Below are 23,079 nucleotides of genomic sequence, written 5' to 3'. Positions count from 1 at the left end.
AAGCATCCGTGATTAGAATCCATCGCACGTAGAAGTGTGGATTCAGAGAGAACTAACTATTCAGAGAGATAATAACGTTGTCATAGAATTTAATATGTATTTGATTTAAGTAATAAAATATTGTTAAAGGCCTGAAACAAATGGAAAGTTGTATTTAATAGTTTAAAAGAATTCTCAGGTCCATTCAGTAAATTTTCTATCAATCAGTTAATTTTAAATTACTTAAAGACTTGTGGCCACTAACATCAGACCTGACCCATGTCCGAAGCACTCGTCAAGGTTTTGGACCTGAACCCGCTTGCGTCGAACCTCGGGTTTTCGGATCCACGTAAACGTGGAAGATCTAGTCTTGATGACATCACCTGACCTCCATCGGCTTCACACGCGCTTCAGACACCAGTGCGCGCTAAAGCCGTTCCCATTTCATCAACACCATGACACAGCATTCGAAGTTCCCTCGAAATGGAACGCAAGTATGCAACTTATGGAAAAATGTACAATGTTTACGTGTACACCAATAATGTGATTATTTCTAATAATCAAAGTAAGGTCTTAATCACAGTAAGATGTTTACATGACACAAGCAGAACTCTTTGTGAGAACTCAGAACTCTTTCATTTTCATTGTTCTGATTATTCGCTGATAAGTATGGTTATACCACACTCAGATAGGCATACAGTATGCATGTTAATCTACTAAATTTTTATGGACGTACTGGATATTATTCAGTGCAATGCCGTAGCGTTTCTCACACAGTCTGGATGAAGATACGGAGCAGAGACTGTGCAGTGAGTTGTGTTGACAGAGTTTAGCGATTTGGAGAACTAGAGAAAACTTCAGAATAATGTCACGGAGTTCATTCATGAAGTTGTATGAACAACACACGGCATCCGTATTGAACCGAGCACATGCGCACTTTGGTCAGAGCGGTAATAATGCGATTTAGGTGTTTACATCCCTGCTTATTGTCGGTGTATGCCACGTAATTAAAAGCAAATCAAGCGTAGCGTCAGTTCTGGCAGGTCACGTTAGTCAAGCTCGCATCAGCTGACTCAGCTGATCTACGCCTACCTATAGGAATACGACCCCTATCACTGTATACATATATATAAGCTCCTTCAGTATTATTAGTAGCAATCGCGTTTCTCAGGAGCTAATTACCGTCCTCCACCCCCAGCTCCTCCTCTCGCCCAGTCAGGATTTGGCATTCTGATTCCCCTTGAATCAGAATAAATTCTCGAATTATGTTGTTTTTTAAAATCTTGAATTAATGATGCAATACGTTGGTTCTGTTCTGTTTACCCTAAGGGGGGTTATTGCTGCTCTCCCTGCTCTTATCCATGCTCGGCTGCATGGATGCACAGGGAGTTCTCGCCCAGAACGGAACCATACCGCCAATCCAAACTGTATGCTAATTGTCAATCGTATTTGACGATAGTGGTCCTGACAGAAATATGGTTACTGTGATTATGAGCTTAATCGCATTAGTTTGATCGAAGTATTGCGTTTACATGAGGTAAAGTTTAATCGCAATATTGCCAAAATCCCATTATAATCCCATTATGAGGGTACATGTACGCACTGATTGTTTTATCAATTTAACAATGCAAGTTCTGTCAACTCAAAAATAATAATGTTTTTAATTGTCGATCCAAGTTTAATAAGTTCGCCTTTAACACTAAGCTGAGCGTGAATAGTGACATAAAACTTACTTATTTTGTCTAACTTTTGTTGGACAAACTGAAAAGGTTATATAGAGTTACTTTTATGTGCCATAACAATTTGCAGATACTCACTGAAATGGAAGAAACTTCACCAAAGAGAACACTAATTATACTCTAATGGTGACTTGAAACAACTTTTACAGCAAAATATAATAATAAAAAACACTACATAAGGCTAAAACATATCTTATTTCTAAATAACAAACATAAGTCGACATGCTCACACAAATTGAGTGCATCATCAGTGATCAAACTGAGCATGCTCAGCATCCTGTTAGTTGAACCCTTACCACCAAACATTATTAGATATTTACAGTATATAAAATGTAACGGGCAGAAAAAATTACAATGACAATTATGAATATATTCAGATAATCTAAATTTTTATCTAAATTAAAATGTAAAAAAACAACACAAAATCAAGATGCCAAATCATATTTCTCTCCCCTCTCTATAAGTATTGTTTTTTATTAAAGAACACAGTTCATGAAATTTCTGAAATCACAAAATGAATCATTAATTAATTTAATATAAGATAAGATAGTTTATTTTATTAAAAAAATATTTGAAAACAAGCAGCTTTGTCATAATTACATCAGAAAATATATTTTATAGGGGCAATATTGTTTTGAACAACTGAGGTCTAGCCTACGTGTCAGAAAGGTTTAGAATGTAGGATATCTACTTACTCACAAAAAGAACATGTATACGGCTGATGAAATAACATAGTGCTCGGTCTTGGTTTCAGACTCTTGAGTCCCTGCTGTCGGACTGAATGATTTTTCGCTCGTCTAAAGCTACACCTACATACAGTACAAATACAAAACCTGCACTGCACCACAGCATTTCACAGCACCCTCAGAAACATTCTCTCACTGTGAGGTGCTCTGAAGCTCTAGTTCTTTTACAAACCTGATCTATCATCTATATAAAGCTCAGAAAGGGAGTTGTTGACATATTAATGCACAATTGTAGATGATTAATATGTATTGTCATTATAACTGGTGTAAATTTCATATTTTGGCTGATAATATACTGTGTACTGCACTTATGTAAGACTCATTTTCAAACAAAAAAAAATGACTCAATATGAAAAAATTGTGATGTATGTCAAATTGTCAAACTAAAAATGAAGCAGAATGCTCAGGTATTGTTCTTGTAAATGAAACGAGTTTTGCTTGCATAGGCCTCTCATTTGACAGCTTGGAAGGAATTTATGAAATATATAATATTATAATATAAATAATAATAATATATTTGAAGCACAAAAATGTGTCATCTGTATTATGGGCAAACAATGAGTGATCTTTTAAAGAGAGTTGAGAATTCAAACAATTTACTTCTCTTTCACTCCTTGCTGTCTACTAAGTGCTGAAATAAGAAATGGAAAGACCTGACAGGGCAGAGAAATGTCCTTCGGTATAATCAAAACATGTTATGAAGTGGTCTAAAAGTAGCTTTGAAGTCACTTTAGATCATTCAGGTTTTTTGTTTTAATATTTGGGTTAGAATTATGAAGGCAGAGGTGGCTATTTGTGTCGTAGTACGTTTTGCATCACTATCAAAGGTGCAGTTATTTAAACGTTTGAAAAATTATATTGAAATAGACCAGTCATCAACTAATTCAGGCAGAATTCTGGTACTCAATATTTCAGATTATGGACGTGTGATCACTAACTAGTGTGACACCGTTGGCACTTACATAAACTTTTCAAACTAAAAATGTTGTTTGCAGCATCTCCATCTCTGCTCTGAGTTTGGGTAACTTTAACATGTGACATGCACATTTGGGAATTCAACATGCACCAATCATCTTCCCATACCAATGTGAATTAATAAAAATGTATAAATTAATTTAATAAATTGAATTAAACTATTATAATAAATTTGAAAGTTTGAAAAAATATGATGTTCGCTCGCAAAACCTTTTCATTCCCTCGCAAAACTTTTGCATTCTAGAGAAACTTTGTGTTCACTCACAAAAGAACACAACATTTTGCGAGCAAACGCAAAGTTTTTTGAGGGAACGCAAACCTTTTGCGAGAGAACACAAAAGCATTGACATATCATTTTTTTCTCCCATCTCATATTTTTATCCTTCACCATGTCACTTTATGGGCTCTGTATATAACATAATGTCTTTAAATGTTATGAGAAAAACTAGGCAACTCCATTTATTTATTTTTTATTCTGTATTGTGTAATTTATTATTTCACTTTTTTTTTTTTTTTACTGGACCTCATGATGGTAAGAAAGAAAAAAGTTAATTGGCATTCCTATTCATCCTTGAGTAATCATTTGCCCTATTTATAGTCTGCTCTTGGCAACTAATGCCAAGATAGATATACCTATAGTGTTGTTGAGGCATTCACTGAGTGGATCAATAGAGAGACATATTTCTTCCTTTCACGCCCTGGAGGACTCAAAGAATGTTACATTAACATCACATTTAATTTAAACGACCAATACTAATTAAACTGCTGGCCACCAAAAACCTCTGGACTGTTTCCCTTTAGGGGTTCACAGGTTGATGGGTTTAGACTAGGGATGCACCGAAATGAAAATTCTGTGCCGAAACTGAAACTGAAATTGCTTTTTAAAAATGCATTTCTCATTTTAAATGTGCTTTTTTTTTACTTTTTAATGAAATGCAGTCATTTTAATGATAATGAATTTAAAAAACACAAACCAATAAAATAAAATAACCTGAGCAAAGCGCTATATTGAGTGGAGCGAGAGCGAGAGTGATACCTGAGCGCTGAACACTGAGTGGTGAGGCGGCATTTATTTTCGGCTCACATTTTCAGACGTTTTTGTCTTTCGGACAAAAAACGAAAATGCCATTTTGTAATTATACATTTAAGAATGAGTAATGTTATGTAACTACATGTGCTTAGGGTTAGGGTTTGGTTTGGGGTTGTTAGCAAAATAAATATATTTCCATTATATTCACAATTGTTGACATCCAATAAAACATAATAATCTTGGGAAACTCAAAGCATCAAAAAGACCAAAAACATTTCTCTGTGTGCTCCTTGTACAAACTATTTTGACATTTTTGCCCAACTCTACAGCTCTCCCATTGCTCATCTCTCATATCTCAACTGCAAACACAAGTGCCTTTGTGCACCATTATCACAGTACACAATAGGGCAATAGGCTGAATGGGTAGTTGGAGTGGATTACATTAGAGGACATCATTGAACAGATATGAAACCAGCCCTGTAGAAGGCTGCATTAGGTCCATCGAGCTTCAACTCACATTGAAAGAATGGCTGTAGAGTGAGATGAGAGCTGGGTGTGGACTAAGAATAAAGAAAAGCATTGTGAATGATTAATCTGCCTAACCAAACCATAATGAAAACATCATATTGAGATGAGATTTGCATCTAGACTGAGATATTGATTTATTACACCTTAATAAGTGATAATGTGCTTGACAGCCTCAAGTGTTTGTTAGGCAAAGGAGCTTCAGTCAACAATCAGCATTATATGACCATGGTTGTAATATTTTGCACCAATATTGCACCAATGGTAAATTTTCTATATATCCCTAATCATTTGTTAACAACATGTATTCATTATGTAAATGAGCTCATTGTTTCTGCCTTAAATTAATACATTGTTAGCTAACTGCGGGATTTGTATATGTACATTTCTGAAATACATAACTTGGACACAGTCACTCTGAACAGATCACTCTAATTTGTAGACACATGTATTTTCTGTAAAGCTGCTTTAAAACTGTATGCATTGTGAAAAGCCCTATACAAATAAATGTGAATTTAATATAATTATTTAAACTTAATACAGGTATGCTTGCTCATGTGTCAGTTGGATCCAATATTATTTAATAATGAGATGTAAAATAGAACATGGATTCAAAATGAATAGATGGGGATGTATTGATGAAATGAATACAAATTAAATGATATTAAGGCCACACAGAGCAAATGTGACTATGAAAATACATCCGTTTGCTTGTTCACCAGCTCTTCAAAAGCAGCAAGTAAATCATTTGTCTATCATGTGCTTTACACAAAGCATCATATTTGACTGTCAAACAAGTAGGCTATTTGACACAAAATTAGTAGAAGTTTCTACTAGTTCAGCTTTCTGAGTTGCTTTTGCATTAGGCTACAATACAAAATCAGTTTCATTTCTTAATGTAATAAAGAGCTATTGCTGGATGCAGCACCCTCCTGTCAGTCATATTAAACTATAAACGTTTTAATGGCTTTTGTAATCTTTGGATCAAATATTGCCACAGCATAATCAGGCAGATATGACTTTCCTGTAGGCTATTAGATGATCAAAACGAATAAAGATGCACTGTTGTGATTCGCTCAAGACTAGGCTACTGGAACAAAATCGCCACCTTTTACATGCAAGCTCAACTAAACACGAAATAATATGTTTTTTGATCGTTTCATCTACCATCGTCATTAGCTCATTCGTTTTAAATTATTTCAGTGAATGTGGCGCGTGCTGGAGGATGCTGCAGTTTTATTATCAAACAGTGTTCACACACACACATGCTGCCTGAAACGGGACTGCGGTACCTTTGGCCAGCATCGCTCTCAAAAGAACCCAGCGTCCGAACAGGCACCGCCGAATTGACCCAAATTTGTTCGAAGGATTTCCTGGCTTCGGTCTTTCCGTCCGGGTCGATGTCGGACGGCGACTCGGTTTTTTTGGCACCTGCCATTCTTCAGGCTCACAAGTTACTAGCAGGAGAGATGGACGGGTACCGTCAGCGCGAGTTCATGCTTCACTTTACCGCGCGTCGCATCCGTAAATACACCTGCTGCCGGACGCGCGCTCACGATGTCGATGAGGGTTATCACACGACTGAAGAGGCGCGTGGAGTCTTTAGTGCTCAATATCAAGATTCCCCAGCCTCAACTGCGCAGGTCCGGCTCAGAAGTGTATCTGTACCGAATCACATTACCACATCAAAACCAAGACATCAAGCTTAGCCACACATTTTAATAATGCTGCTGAATAGCATCCTTTCCGGTATGAAATCAATTGAGAGATGAAAGGTGAAGATAATGGACTGTATAAGTTAAGCATTTTAGAGAACAGCATAATCTGCATTAAGAAATGTTTAAGTGAGGTGAGAAAGACATTTTTAAACAAATTCAGAACAGGAAATCTACACTGTTAATTTTTCTTTTTTGTAGATAAATTGGATTTATTCTTTATTGGTAAATAAATATAGGGAGCAAATAAACGTGTAGCAAAAACCTGAGATTTGCACTAAAGTATCTTTAAATGGGACAGTTGTGTGTTAATTTAAGTTGCAGAATGAGCACAGAATACAATTTTCTGAAGAAAACGATGATTCAGCTTGCCGTATTGCTATGGTGTAGCCTACCGTGTAGTTGCTTACTTGCCCAATTTAAAAGAGCCCATCCTCAAGATAGTCTGGTCTGTAGTTGGTTGCCAAGGTGTTGCTATGCAATTGTTATAGTGTTTTGAGTGGTGGTTAGCGCATTACTATGGTGTTCTGTGTAGCTGCTACTTGCCAAAGTTAATAGAGCCCATCCTCAAGTTTCTAAGATAGTATGGTCTGTAGTTGGTTGCCAAGGTGTTGCTATGCAATTGTTAAAGTCTTTTGAGTGGTGGTTAGCGCATTACTATGGTGTTCTGTGTAGTTTCTACTTGCCAAAGTTAATAGAGCCCATCCTCAAGTTTCTAAGATATTCTGGTCTGTAGTTGGTTGCCAAGGTGTTGCTATGCAATTGTCAAACTGTTTTGAGTGGTTGTTAGTGCATTGCTATGGTGTTCTGTGTAGTTGCTACTTGCCAAAGTTAATAGAGCCCATCCTCAAGTTTCTAAAATAGTCTGGTCTGAAGTTGGTTGCCAAGGTGTTGCTATGCAGTTGTCTAACGCCCGTTTCACACATACTCCGTTTGCAGTGCGTATGCGGTGCGTATTTTTTTCCGTACCCATGTTAACAGGTTAGAGCTTTCACACTGCACGCGGGTGCGGTCCGGCAATCCGTTCCAGCTGTGGTGCGTATACAGCAGTGCAGAGATCGTTTCCGCATCGAGTCTATTTTTGCTGTGCTGCAAACGCTGAATTAAAGTGACAGCACACAGTTCGTGGTCAAAATGAACACAGATTGACCTGAAAATGTAGTAATTTCACCATAAATGCATTTAATTCAATAAAATGTAGTAGTCTCACCATAAATGTATTTAATTTTACTTTAATTTTGTACTTTTTTACAACTACTTTTTCACAGTCATCTTTTATACTTTAAGACCGGGGTTAAGCAAAGAAAAGTACAATTTACCTCAACAAAGACATAATAATGTACGACACTCGTCTCATTCATGGAGGTGGAAAAACAAGTTCTTTGTGACATGCAAGATTTATTGTATTAAAATTTAAATGGAAAAGAAAAGGCATTAGAGTCGGCTGTTTTTGTCAATTTTAAAATGTTTGCGATTTTAATATAAGTACATGGTTAAATATTTGACCACTTGCTTGAGCAACTTATAGAAGTAATGCATGGAATTATAGGCCTACGTTGTTTAAATTGTGTTTAACCCTCTGGGGACCAGAGTGTTTTTGGGGCCCTTGGGATGTTTTGACATGCACTGACATTTGTGCTTTTTTCAGTTATTTATAAACATGTTAATGGCAAAGGTGTAAATTCACTCTATATAGCACAAACTTGGCTACCATGAGATCTGAGCAACATGTATGTACATGTTTGTATTTTTAATAGAATAATGTTTATGCGTGGTTATTGAAAAAAAATTAAAATGAAAGTTGCTGAAATAAGACCACAAAACACATATTGATTATTTCTTCACAAGACTTTTGAAAATTGTATCACATAGCCTAGAATATTTGCTCCAAAACTATGTGAGAATCATCCTGACTACTCATTCAGATAAGTCAATAAAGTATTTTACATTTTTAATGACGTGTTTTGTTTGAGAAAGCTTTATGCAGGAGGCGTGATCTCTCATTAATATGTGTGGCATTCCACACCTGAGAAAGACAAAGACCCTCCCCATAATGGCCCTATTAGGTGCTATCAGGCCATATCATTACAGGAGCCTTGCACAAAGAATGAGGAGATTTAAAAAAGAATGGCTTTTAGATTGTTTGGATTTATATAAGGAAAATACAGGGTGCATACGTCTGGACACTTCTATCACACACCCTTCACCATATAGACATGGTTTTATTTCAGTTCAAAGTTCAAAGTTAGAGTTGGAAACATCTTGAAAAGAAAATTGTCTTTCTCCATAAATGTCTTAGTTTGATCATACATATTTCAAAGTTGAGGATTCATTATTTTGATATAGCTTGAACAAACACTATAACATCTTAGTTTATTAGTTTATTGACAAAACATACTATATATTTAACATATGAGCAGAAACTCCTAAAAAAAGCTTATTTGATGTCTATTTTAGAGTAAAAACTTTATCCAAAACGAGTCAACGAAATGTTGTCTGTTATTTAGTCTGTAACAGTGCGTATCTGTGCGTTCATTCATTCATTCATTCACACACACACACACACAAACATGATTCACATTTAACAGTATGCTATTTTTCCGTTTACAGACACTACGTTATTCTATATCGCGATTAGAACAAAGCACTTGCAAAAAACACTTACTTCTCAGCTGAATCTGTTCATCCTCGAAGTGAAAATAAACCCAGTGGTAAATGTCCCAGGATTGTTCCTCATTAAGCCGCGCAAGACGACAGTACATTAATCTGACTAAAAAATAATGTGTGTTTTCAGAGTTTATGGGTGTTAACGCGTCTCAATGTGTTGCTTCACATATTTGCGTTTGAATAGCGCGTGCTCTCCGTGGGCGTGTCACATTACCAGAGAAAATCAGCTGAGAGAACGATAATGAGACGGGCTGACACGTCTCTCTTTTTATATAGATGACATAAACGGAGAATAATAATTTTAGTTTTGAATCGGATCATTTAAAAGTACAAACTCAAATGATTTAAAAGATATATTGCTTATGGGTGGGTGAATAGTATTAGCTGAGTTGTGTTGAAGATTAGAGACGTGCTCCAGAAAAAAAGTTCACGGTTACCGAGAGGCAGAACGCACACCCTGTTTATTTTCTTTATTTTACAAAAGCACAATATTTTATTTCGATTGTATGTGGGCACATAAAAAAGTAGACATTTAACAGATTATTTTCTCATATTTCTTAACTCTATATGAACAGAAATGATGGTAGTACTTTAAGTCTATTTTTCTGCTATGTGAAAAAAAACTAGCAAAACGCGCCGGCGCGTTTCTGGTCCCCAGAGGGTTAAACGTGCATATGTCCATTCAAGTTTGTATATGTGTACAAAGAGAATGGCAATGCTGACAAAACTTTTTTTTTTAATAAAAGTTGCTGTATAACTTCTGGATTTGAAATAAAAATAGTGAGTAGGCCTATGTGTTTGTGGTATAGCCGCGGATCAGTTACGCACAGCAAACGCAGCATATGTGAAAGCACTATAGCGCGTGCTGCTCCTGTACCGTATACGCACTGCAACACGCACCGCATACGCACTGCAAACGGAGTATGTGTGAAACGGGCGTAAGTGCTCTGGGTGGTTGTTAGTGGGATGCTATGTGGTTTCTATAATGGCTAGGTGGTGTCTCAGATGCTGTAAGGGTTTTATCCCATTTAGTATGCGAAAAGATAGTATCACACACATCCTCAACAAGGCAAGTGAAATTATGTTTATTTGTATAGTTGTTGTGAGGTTACTGATCACACTGAATCATCAATGAGACATGTTAGATAAGAAGCACGGATAAGTCGTTAACCTTTTAATACAATTGATTTTTCCATTACAGTTCAACACTGATTTAAAGAACTGTATATTTTTTGTCATCATGATACTCATTATGTGTCCTGTCCTAAAGGCTTACTAATATTCAAACATCTACTGTACATATTGTTCCAGAAACCACACACCTTTTATGTAAATTATAACAGCACATGCACTGGAAACCAAACATAAACACGCAGTCATGAAATCTTCAAGAATAGAGAGTACGGCCCACTGCCTGAGTGGGAGTCTCTGTTCTTGTTCAGTCTCTGCACTAAGGATGACGATTATGTAACACTAGATTATGAGAACAGTAGACAAGGGATTCCACCAATGAAATATCACAGTGACACCCTGTGGTCAGAGGAAGAGCAATACACATATTTCTCAATCTTCCCTGAGACCGTGTTAATGTTAATGTTACTGAGAATTATTGATTTTTATGAACTCAGGAGGTGTGAGAAAAACGCTCAATAAGCTGAATCTACTCAACATTCAGACGTCCAATCAGATTTTTATTTTAAAGCAACACCAAATATTTTTTCAGCTAATCAAGTTTACAGTTCACTGCTAAATGTTGTTTTCCAATATCATATATTTATATCATATTTACATTTTTTGATATAACAATATCCTGAAAACAAGATACATTTACGTGTGAATCTAAATTGTGTGAAGATGATAAAACTCTTCGGAGAATGTATTTAGAAATAGTTCTAATGATGTTTTCTCACCATGATAAAACTTTTTGATTTTATGTCAATTGTCCAAATCAATTACCCAATACAGTGCAAAAATGAAATTTACAATATATTCTCTTATGTAAAAAAAAAATGTCTGCCATAACATAGGAACATTTTCACCCATTAAAATGTAAAGAGACTTTAAATTAACAATGACCTTAAAACACTACATGATGGTAGCACTACAAACAAGGATTTACTTTATTGTGCTTCATGCACATGTTACTAAAGTAAATCACAAATTTTACACTGTTTATTTTACACATCTTCTGTGCCTTTTCGTATGGTAACTTAACATAAAAAAAACCTCTAATAACCTCTAACTCTTGCTGCAATTCCTGTAATGCTCTAATACTGTACAGCATAAGTGTATACACATATCCCCATTTTATTTACCTGTACACATTATGTCATACTGCATATGGAAACATCATGCTACCCTTACAAAAAATAAGTATACTTCAAGATCATTTTATCAAGCATACTTATGTAAAGTTAAAGTAAACTAATATCAACGTACTAGAAGTGTACTTGTAAGTGTACTATTTCAATACTACTTGGAACTAAATTTGCCCACTTTTTAGTTTAAAAAAGTATACTTTTAAGTTTATACTTTAAGTGTAATAGTAAACTGAGTACACAACTTCTGTCAGGACCACTATCGTCGAATACGATTGACAATTAGCATACAGTTTGGATTGGCGTTATGGTACTGTTCTGGGGCTAGCATGGATAAGAACAGGGAGAGCAGCAATAACCCCCCTTAGGGTAAACAGAACAGAACCAACATGAATGTATTGCAGATATCATTAATTCAAATTTTAAAATACAACATGATTCGAGAATTTTTTCTGATTCAAGGAGAATCAGAATGCCAAATCCTGACTGGGCGAGAGGAGGAGCTGGGGGTGGAGGACGGTAATTAGCTCCTGAGAAACGCGATTGCTACTGATAATACTGAAGGAGCTTATATACACTCACCGGCCACTTTATTAGGTACACCTGTCCAACTGCTCGTTAACACTTAATTTCTAAGCAGCCAATCACATGGCGGCAACTCAGTGCATTTAGGCATGTAGACATGGTCAAGACAATCTCCTGCAGTTCAAACCGAGCATCAGTATGGGGAAGAAAGGTGATTTGAGTGACTTTGAACGTGGCATGATTGTTGGTGCCAGAAGGGCTGGTCTGAGTATTTCAGAAACTGCTAATCTACTGGGATTTTCACGCACAACCATCTCTAGGGTTTACAGAGAATGGTCCGAAAAAGAAAAAACATCCAGTGAGCGGCAGTTCTGTGGGCGGAAATGCCTTGTTGATGCCAGAGGTCAGAGGAGAATGGCCAGACTGGTTCGAGCTGATAGAAGGGCAACAGTGACTGAAATAACCACTCGTTACAACCGAGGTATGCAGCAAAGCATTTGTGAAGCCACAACACGCACAACCTTGAGGCGGATGGGCTACAACAGCAGAAGACTCCACCGGGTACCACTCATCTCCACTACAAATAGGAAAAAGAGGCTACAATTTGCAAGAGCTCACCAAAATTGAACAGTTGAAGACTGGAAAAATGTTGCCTGGTCTGATGAGTCTCGATTTCTGTTGAGACATTCAGATGTTAGAGTCAGAATTTGGCGTAAACAGAATGAGAACATGGAACCATCATGCCTTGTTACCACTGTGCAGGCTGGTGGTGGTGGTGTAATGGTGTGGGGGATGTTTTCCTGGCACACTTTAGGCCCCTTAGTGCCAATTGGGCATCGTTTAAATGCCACGGCCTACCTGAGCATTGTTTCTGACCATGTCCATCCCTTTATGGCCACCATGTACCCATCCTCTGATGGCTACTTCCACCATGTCACAAAGCTCTAATCATTTCAAATTGGTTTCTTGAACATGACAATGAGTTCACTGTACTAAAATGGCCTCCACAGTCACCAGATCTCAACCCAATAGAGCATCTTTGGGATGTGGTGGAACGGGAGATTCGCATCATGGATGTGCAGCCGACAAATCTGCGGCAACTGTGTGATGCCATCATGTCAATATGGACCAAACTCCCTGAGGAATGCTTCCAGCACCTTGTTGAATCTATGCCACGAAGAATTGAGGCAGTTCTGAAGGCAAAAGGGGGTCCAACCCGTTACTAGCATGGGGTACCTAATAAAGTGGCCGGTGAGTGTATGTATACAGTGATAGGGGTCGTATTCCTATAGGTAGACGTGGATCAGCTGAGAGTCAGCTGATGCGAACTTGACTAACGTGACCTGCCAGAACTGACGCTACGCTTGATTTTACAACTAAGTTTTTCGTTTGTACTGCAACTATACTACAAGTGAACTTATAGGTATACTGATAGTTTACTAGTCAAATACTTGTAGCACGTTTTTTTAGTTTAGGAAAGTACACTCTCAGAAAGTGTGAAGTGTACTCTCAGTAAACTACTAGTTTAGTAGTTTTATACTGCAAGTATAGCCTACTTGTAAGTTTTCTTTAGGTGAACATAACATCATACTTAGTTTACTATTTATATATTATTTTTGCACTTTAACTATTCTACTACTCCTATTTAGGGTTTTTTTATACTTGAAATATATACCTTAAAATATATGATTGGCTAATACGTGTGGTAGCTTGTCTTGTAAAACACATATGTTGTAGATCTATTTATTTCCGGGTTAATCTTTTCTGCTGTTAATCACAAATCATCCAAAGGCAAGTCAACAAATGTTACAGAAATTTTTAAAAAACACTGCAAAGTCAGAGAATTCACAGCCAAAGCATCTGACAGAACAGACCACTAATAACTAAACCATTTCCCCGTTCAGAACAGCAGATGGAAGTCTTGAGTGTAGAGATGATTTCCTGTCACTACACATTAACACGAGGCTAAGAGCTCCAGATTTCTACAGCAGAGCCTGAATCAGTGCGAAAGCCCCACTGGGCACAGTCAGCCAAAACAGCAGCAAACACGCCTGTGAGAGAAAATTCATTTAATGCTCTTCTACAGATATAGCAAAGTGTTGGATTCTTCATGCCTTCTGGCATAATATGACATCCTTATCCAGTCCTGATGAAGCATGTGTAAGATGCTCTGGTCTGGGGGTCTGGTGGGAGAATCAATGCAGAGAAAGCCGATGGATTTTACAGATGGATGATTCAGGATATGCCTCTGTGCACTACACAAGTTCCACATTACTGCTCTTCATTAAAGGCAAGCAGAGATAAAAAAAACAAGACAGAGACAGTCCAAAAGATATCTAAATGAGAGGAAGCATTGCTGGCTGTAATTCTGATATTTCATGGCACATTTCACAAGGAAATTGAGCATCCTATTAGGGCAGGAGCACTACAAAAGGAAAAGTGTAATAATTGACTTTTAAAAAACAGCTGTGCAGAAAATAATAAACAAAAGAGAATATGTGCAAAAACACTCACAAAAGAAAGAAAAAAAGAAATAAATTATGTATTATTAGTAGGGCTGAACATTATTCACAGATATATTTGCACATTAAATCCCCAAATTAATGTGAAACATTCGTTTAAAGGCATATTTTAACTAGTATGATTAAAGGCCAGTATCACAGTGATAATTCCTCTGTTAAATAGATTTTTTTTTTTTTTTTTTGGGGATAAAAATGTAATTCTAGCCATTCAACATACAGTATACTTAAAAGCTAGGCCTAAACTGCAAATATAGAACATTAAAAATATTATAACAACTTTTAGTTGTAAAACCTTTAACATAAACCTACCATATGAAAAAAAATGTAGCTTCACTTTTAGCTGTGCTTTTCAAATAGTGTGTTTGGTGATGTTCCTGTCTCAGCAACGGCTAGCTTGATCATACTGTAATGCTACAGCCAAAGGATGTGGGGAAAAGACATTGATATAGCTACTTCAGGAATTGAAAAAAAATGGACGCAGCATTAATTGTGTTCATTATTTTTGACTTTTAAACAGGACTTACAGACATTAACAAAAGTCCTTATAATAAAACTTTAGTATTTAAAATGGGTAGAAAAGTTACATTTTAAAGTTTAATTCCATAACCGGAGCAATCAATTATTTAAACAACATCGCTAGGAGAATGAATGGATACAAACTGATCTTAAATTTAATATTAAACAGCCGTGTTATTACTGAATGTTATTTTAGTAGGGAAATGTCTGTATGTAATTGCAATGCAATCATCACAATATTCCACAAATACCGATGAGATCTCTTAGTAGGCTTTCATTTTTCAGTAAGGGGGATTGAATAATTAATCAGGGAGGTGATATTGCACTGTTGTCTTTGTGCAATGATTTGAAATGAACACGTGCACAATCAGAGAAGGACTGTCTCACTGCTACATTGATTACAGTCTTTAAATGCAATTCAAATGGCAAACAAGGCAGACGGCCTGTTTAAACTGAGATAACGGGCATCATAGTGGTTCTCACTAATATAAGTTGTCATGGCCACAACACACACTCAGTGACCATAACATTGTTTATTCGTGGTCATCGAGCAAGAAGGTGGCTGGCCGCACACTGAATTCAGTACAGACTACAGAAATCTATCAAAACATTTTTTTTTTTTTTTTTTTTAGATTGCATAGTGCAAAAAATTCATGGTCATTAAATGTGATGTGCACACCACCCTTAAAGGAACAGTCACCCAAAAAATGTTAAACTCTGTCATCATTTTCTCATCCTCAAGTCATTCAAAACCTGCCTGATTTTCTTTGTGGAACATAATATAATATTTCTGTTAATAATATAATCAAATCTGTTGCTTGAATTGTTTCTTATAAAACTGACATGCAATATGACAAAACCACCAGAAACTAGATTATATATACAAACATAAAATCATCTGTTGGCACTGTGTAATATGAGACGGCAGTATAACATGAGATTAAATGCAAGCGGTTTTATTCTCTAGTCTTGGGGAAATTACTTAAACTCTAATGAGAGGATTGAAATCTCCACCTCCACTAAGCAGCATGTCTCCCCCTCGACTGAATAGCTCTTCTGGCTAACCTCGAGACATCTCTTCACACTCGCTGAGCCGTGTGACACACACATACACAAATGTTCTTGAGCTTTTTGCTCCCACTTTCACTGCCTTCATTAAAACAGCTTATCACATTCGACAGCCAGGGCTTCAACAATGGCAGCTAATTTATTTGTCAAGCCAGAAGTCTCATTTGCAGCACTACCACAATCTTTTATTTGGCGAAGTGTGTCAACATATCAGAATGGATCCCTAGGAAAACACACTGATGATTGCATAGTACAATAGTACAAGCTATATTTTAGCATTATCTGAAGAACACGTGATTGGTGCTTGTCAGTGCACAAGTTGATACCATGCAATTGTTGCCAAGTTGTTGCCATGTAGTTGCTAAGGTGTTCTGAATGGTTCCTAACATGTTGCTGTGCGGTTGCAAGGGTGTTGCTGTGCAGTAGTATAAAATAAGCTTGACATTTTGTCAGATTATTGTCAGGAAAGAAACCTACATTTGCCACACAAGAACATTCTGGGCATACAACGGTTATTTACATGACGAAGAACTTCAGTGAATGCAGTTCAACGCAGCCAGTGGCTTTTGTGAAAGACGGATATTCTGACAATAAATGGCAGTCGCCCACTCACTGTGATGCAGAGACCACTTTGGCCTTAAGTCTAGACTGCATAGAAGGAACAGTCCTAAAGCACATTCACCTTTCATATTCATGCCAGCACAGGCTCAGATTAGCACACTGCCAAAACACCTCCACACTGATGCAGTCAGATTGTCGCATTTAATGATTTTATATCCAATCTTACTAGTTGATATAGATATAGACAATGCTTTGTGACAAATCCAACAAGTAGCTGTTGAGCTCATGGGCTTTTTGGAATTAGTTCGATGCAATATTATGAAATAAGGTACTTCAAGCAGCTAGTTTAGCCAGAAAGTTTATCCATCATCAGTTTAGACTAACAAACATCATAATGCCCACAAAACAAGCCTTTATTGAGATCATTTGACATCAGTTATGTGAATGAAAATTCATTCTTAAGTGAATATATACACAGACCACACACACACACTTAAATATGTGGTTTACAGGGACTCTCCATAGGCGTAGTGGTTTTTATACTGTATAAATTGTATATTCTATCCCCTTACACTAATTATAGGTTACACTATTACACTATTGTTACTATATATTTACTCACCGTAAATCCTGATGTACTTGGTACATCATAAGAAGGATGGCGTCTACGCTAATATTAGTCTCTCTGTTTATCCCGAGGGACCCTCTGGACCCATCCCAACTCATCCTGAAGTGCCAGCCTCATCAACCCTGTGAAGGCCTCATCGACACGACAGCCATCAGCACTGATCCTCAACAACTCGTCTCCATACCGGCGTGATTACTTCGACTTCCAACCAGATGGAAATGGATAAATACTCTAAATGTTCCGATCCAATTTGACTTGTAATGCTGCCCGAATCATACACTGTTCCTTCGTTGGCCAGAGGAGAACTGGCCCTCCGACTGAGTCTGTTTTCTCCCAAGGTTTTTTCTCCATTCTGTCACCTGATGGAGCTTTGGTTCCTTGCCACTGTTGCCTTGGCTTTTAGCTTGCTTAGTTGGGGACATTTAATATTCAACAATATTATTGATCTGCCTTATTTAAGATGGACGTTGATGCAATTTTCTTCTAGAAACAAACTTTGTTGTATTATTTTCATGTTATCACTGTGAAGCTGCTTTGATACAATATGTTTTGTAAAAAGCGCTATATAAATAATGGTGACTTGACTTGACTTGACTAATTATCCACTTACACTAATTATTAATACTTATTTATACACATTTGTGTCCTCATAAACCAGATATACAAGAACACACACACGATTTATGGGGACTTTCCATGGACATAATGAGTTATATACTGTACAAATTGTATATTCGGAAACGCTTCCTTTTACAGTACAGTACTTACGTCTACTTACAGTGTACTTAACTAGAAAGTACTGGCTAATATAAGGTAAGTACATGGGTTAGTGGTAGGTTCAGGGGTAGGTTCAGGGTTAGTACCTAGTTATTACCCAGTAATTGTAATTACTATAATAAGTACATAGTATGTACATGGGTAACAGGACTGTAAAAGGAAGCATTACCGTATATTCTATCCCCTAACCCTACCCCTAAACACAACCCTCACAGTAAACATTATGTATTTTTACATTTTCAAAAAACATAATTTAGTATGATTTACAAGCTGTTTTTAAATCATAAATCAAAATGTCAAACATTTCTGGAATTACTATCTTTGTGGGGACACACAACACTGCTTTTGCTGCTGTTGATGAGGATACAATAGCGGATACACTGACACAACCACAAAAAGGTGAGATTGATATGATTGACTGGAGCAAAGTCACATTTGACTGTCTGAAATGAAGCTGACAAACTACTGCTGATGCTCTGTCCTGTCATTTTGGCATGAGAAAATGTCCTCTGTCCTCTTCAACTCCCACACAATATATAGGTGCATATTCACGCACATATACTGTGAAAACATGGGAGTTGGGATGGACAGAAACTGAAATGAAGGGAACAATAATGCAGCAGAGAGAAAAGCAAAATAGTCAGAGGAAAGGACCTCTGGGTAACCTTAGAGATAATCACAGGACTTACAAGCATACGGATACACACAAACAGCCTTCATTTCTGTGTTCAGAACAGACACAAGCACACTTTGCCACACACAATCTCATAATTGAAATTACAGCAGCATGTGGAGATTCCCGACTTCACACCACGTTAAAGCATTAGCCTATGACTCAAGCGCGCGCACACACACACACACACACACTGTAATCTCTAATGATCAAGGATGATCAGCACCAATCTGTTCTGTTGCACAGACAGCATGAGCTGAACTACAGCGTGAAACATTTTAGTGTGGATTTACCATCTTCCTGCCTACTAGTTACAGTTCGTTCACTTTTGCATAGTAGTTCATAAGAATTAACTGACAACTGACAGGGAAAAATGTAACTAAATAAGGGATAATGTACAGTCAGCCAGTAATTTTTTCAATTTTTTAAGGACATCTACATTACGACTACTTACAAAATAAAAAAAATGGCATGAATTGTTCAATTGAACTGTACTTGTAGATACTGCATAGAGACAAAATAACAGAGAAAAATAAAATAAATAAATAAAATAAAATAAAATAAAATGGAGCCTTGATCTTTCAAAACCATTACAATTCTTACCAACCCCAAACTTTTGGAACCTGTAACTGAATTTTCACCAAGACTGCATTTATTTGATCAAAAATACAGTAAAAACAGTAACATATATATATATATATATATATACATACATTTATATAACATATTATAATATATTTAACAAAAATAAAGACAAAATGGAAAAGCCATGGGTGACAAACTAAGTACACCCTAATATTCAATTGCGTGTAGAGCCACTTTTAGCAATAATAAATTGAAGGGGTAATTTTTTGTATGGCAGTATATATTTGCATCTTGCATCGTTCTGGATGAATTTTTGCCCGCTCTTCTTTACAACGACGCTTCAGTTCATTGAGGTGGCATTGGTTTATGCACAGCTCTCTTAAGATCCCGCCACAGCATTTCAGTCAGGTTGAGATCTGGACTTTGACTTGGCCAGTGCAACACTGATCATTTTCTTTTTCAGCCATTCTGTTGTAGATTTGCTGGTGTGCATGGGATCATTGTCCTGTTGAATGACCAATTTCGGCCAGGCTTTAGCTGTCGGACAGAACTCCTCATATATTGAGGAGTTCATGGTCGACTCAATGACTGTAAGGTGCCCAGGTCACGTGGCTGCAAAACAAGCCAAAAATCATCAACCTTCCATCAGCGTGATGAACAGTTGTATGAGGTGTTTGTGGTGATATGCTGTGTTTAGTTTTCGCCTAACTTGGCGCTGTGCATTAAGGCCATCATCTCTACTTTGTCTGTCCAGAGGACATTGTTCCAAAAGTCTTGAGGTTTGTTCAGATGCAACTTTGCAAACCTAAGCCATGCTGCTATGTTCTTTTTAGAGAGAAGAAGCTTCTACTGGCAATCCCATCTTTTTCTAATTGTACTGCCATGAACTTTAACATTTAACATATTAACGGAGGCCTGTACAGTTTAAGGTTGGGGTGTTTTGCGATTTCTCTGAGCATTGCACGGTTTGACCTTGGGGTAAATTTGCTGGGACGTCCTCTCCTGGGAAGATTGGCAACTGTCTTATCCACTTGTGAATAATCTTCCTTGCTGTAGATTAGAATAATGGACTTCAAATTGTTTGGAAAATGGCCATATAACCCTTCTCATATTGATGGCAGCAACAATTGCTTTTCTAAGATCATTACTGATGTCTTTCCTCCTTGGCATTGTGTTAACACACACCTGAAGGCTCCAGACCAGCAAACTGCCAAAACTTCTGATTTTATAGAGGTGATTACACTTGCTAATGATCAAATAATCAAAATCACTTACCCTCTTAATTCCTATGGAAGCAGTAAGGGTGTACTTAGTTTGTCGCCCATGACTTTTCCATTTTGGCCTAGTTTTTGTTAAATAAATAATGACACTGTGTAATATGCCATGTGTTATTGTTCATCTGAGGTTGTATTTACCTAATTTTAAGACCTGCCAAAGACCAGGGCCCGGTTCCCCAAAACGTTTTTATCGCTAAGTAGTTCTTAACCCATTCTTTAACCTCTCTCTAAGAGGCAGTGTGTTAAGAAGCTTCCTAAGGGACACTTCGGGGAACACACTTAGGAACATAAACAACTTTGGTAAGATATATCTTTCGAGTCTTCTTAGCATGCTAAGAGTGAACGTTATCGGGGAACCGGGCCCAGATTATTATGTCCTGATACATAAAACCATAGCATTCAATATGGTGTCCTTTCATTTTCACATGCCTGTATAATATATAAAGCATAAGTACCTTCACAAATGCTGAGAATACAGAGAGGACATGCGAGTAAGAGAAGTCGAAAGTCCATAATTGCAGCACTCACACGGCAGGATATTGCTTTCTGTGTGCTTCATTTCTAAGAGCTTGAGTCACAGTTAAGATTTAGTGTAAAGATAAATTATGTAGTGTTCTCGTTACATTGACTTGGCCTGGCCTGGCCTGAAAAAGAAACTTAAAAAGGGAAAAGTTTGAAGTCAGCAGTCTCCCCTGAGACATATGGACCACTTGTATGGCCATATGACCATATTAGCCCAGTTCTGTCAACACTGCATTGGCTCCCTATTAAACATTGTATAAATTTAAAAATATTGCTGATTACACTAAATGGTTTAGCTCCCCAGTACTTGAGCGAGCGCTTAACGCATTATAGTCCGTCACGTCTATTGCAATCTTAAAATTCCGGCCAGTTGATAATACCTAGAATATAAAAATCGACTGCAGGCGGTAGATCCTTTTCCTATTTAGCACCAAAACTTTGGAACAGTCTTCCTAACAATGTCTGGGAAGCATACACACTCTGCCAGTTCAATCTAGACTAAAAACACATCTCTTTGACCTAGCATACACATAACACATTAGGGGTGTAAATCGGAGCCTTAATGACGATTCGATACGATACCGATTTCTTAAGCCAACGATTCGATTATTTTCGATACTTCAGAATTTCCCGCGATACGATTCGATACGATTCAATACTAGATATTTTCACATGACATCTATTAAGTTTCAAATAAAAAAATAAAAAATAAAAAAAATAGCCTTTTATTGAGAATATAGAAACAAGTACGAGCAGTACGAGGCCGAGGGACGTGAGAGAACGGCACGAGGCCGGTGGCGTGAGTGTTAATAAACGTTAACAGGTGACATTCATTAACACAGGTGACGAACACTCACCCTACCGGCCTCGTGCCGTTCTCTCACGTCCCTCGTCCTGCTCGCCACAGTATTCTATTCACATAATGTGTATGTTACACTATAGCAGTCTTTCTCTTTGCAAACGGCAACATCTCTTACCACTGCTCCATCTGTTTTCCTGAAGCCAAAATACTTCCACACCCATGACTTGACGCCGACTGGAGTGTGTAACATTTCACTTTCATTGCCAGCTCGCTCTGACGGTTCCATCGCTCTTGAAAGTCAGACTCAACAATGTGTGTGAATATAGATAGGCTGTGAAACGTAAGTAACGCGTGTGAAGCGGTGTGAAGTAGAAGACAATCATGAGGTTAGCACCACCCGCAGCTTAGGAGTAGGTTGTACGCATATGTCGGAGCGGATGCTGAAAATAGACAGGCAAACAGACAGGCGGCAAAATAAACACATTAATCCAGAAGCGTTGCACAGTTACACTACGTGAACTAACTCGAGGCTAACAGAGAAGGAAATAAATAGTTGAATAAAGTCGTTATTTTTGTTTTGTTTTTTTGCGCACAAAATGTATTCTCGTCGCTTGATAAACTTAAGATTGAGCCACTGTAGTCACTTGGACTATTTTAACAATGTATTTAATAACTTTTCTTGGCCGGCAAGTTTCAATCCCTTAGAAGCCTATGGAGGAGTGATCCAGCTCTCAGATTTAATCAAAAATATCTTAATTTATGTTCCGAAGATGAACGAAAGTCTTACGGGGTTGGAACAACATGAGGGCGAGTAATTACTGACAGAATTTTCATTTTGGAGTGAACTATTCAATAAACGCGCCGTTCTCTCACGTCCCTCGGCCTCGTACTGCTCGCCATAAATACTGTTTCTGTATTCTCAATACAGG

The 23,079-nt window shown here is 37.3% G+C and overlaps 1 protein-coding gene across 13 annotated transcripts in view; it reads right to left on the bottom strand.

Annotated features, from left to right (window-relative positions):
* Nucleotides 1-23,079, bottom strand: part of kcnt1b (potassium sodium-activated channel subfamily T member 1b) — a 104,359-nt gene that overhangs the window by 76,982 nt on the left and 4,298 nt on the right. For 2 of the 13 annotated variants that reach the window (XM_056236969.1, XM_056236991.1), the window contains exon 1: nucleotides 6,287-6,654. The exons of the other annotated variants lie outside the window; for them this stretch is intronic. In XM_056236969.1, coding sequence (XP_056092944.1) covers nucleotides 6,287-6,432 — 146 coding nt within the window. In that variant the 5' untranslated portion in view covers nucleotides 6,433-6,654. Of the gene's footprint in view, nucleotides 1-6,286; nucleotides 6,655-23,079 lie in introns of those variants that run through there. 13 annotated transcript variants of the gene reach the window in all.

This window comes from Rhinichthys klamathensis, unplaced genomic scaffold (genome assembly GCF_029890125.1).
Source record: "Rhinichthys klamathensis goyatoka isolate OS25496 unplaced genomic scaffold, OSU_Roscu_1.1 h1tg000019l_1, whole genome shotgun sequence".
NCBI lineage: Eukaryota > Metazoa > Chordata > Actinopteri > Cypriniformes > Leuciscidae > Rhinichthys > Rhinichthys klamathensis.
The sequence above is the reverse complement of the archived record's forward strand: the minus strand, read 5'-3'. Positions and strand labels throughout refer to the sequence as shown.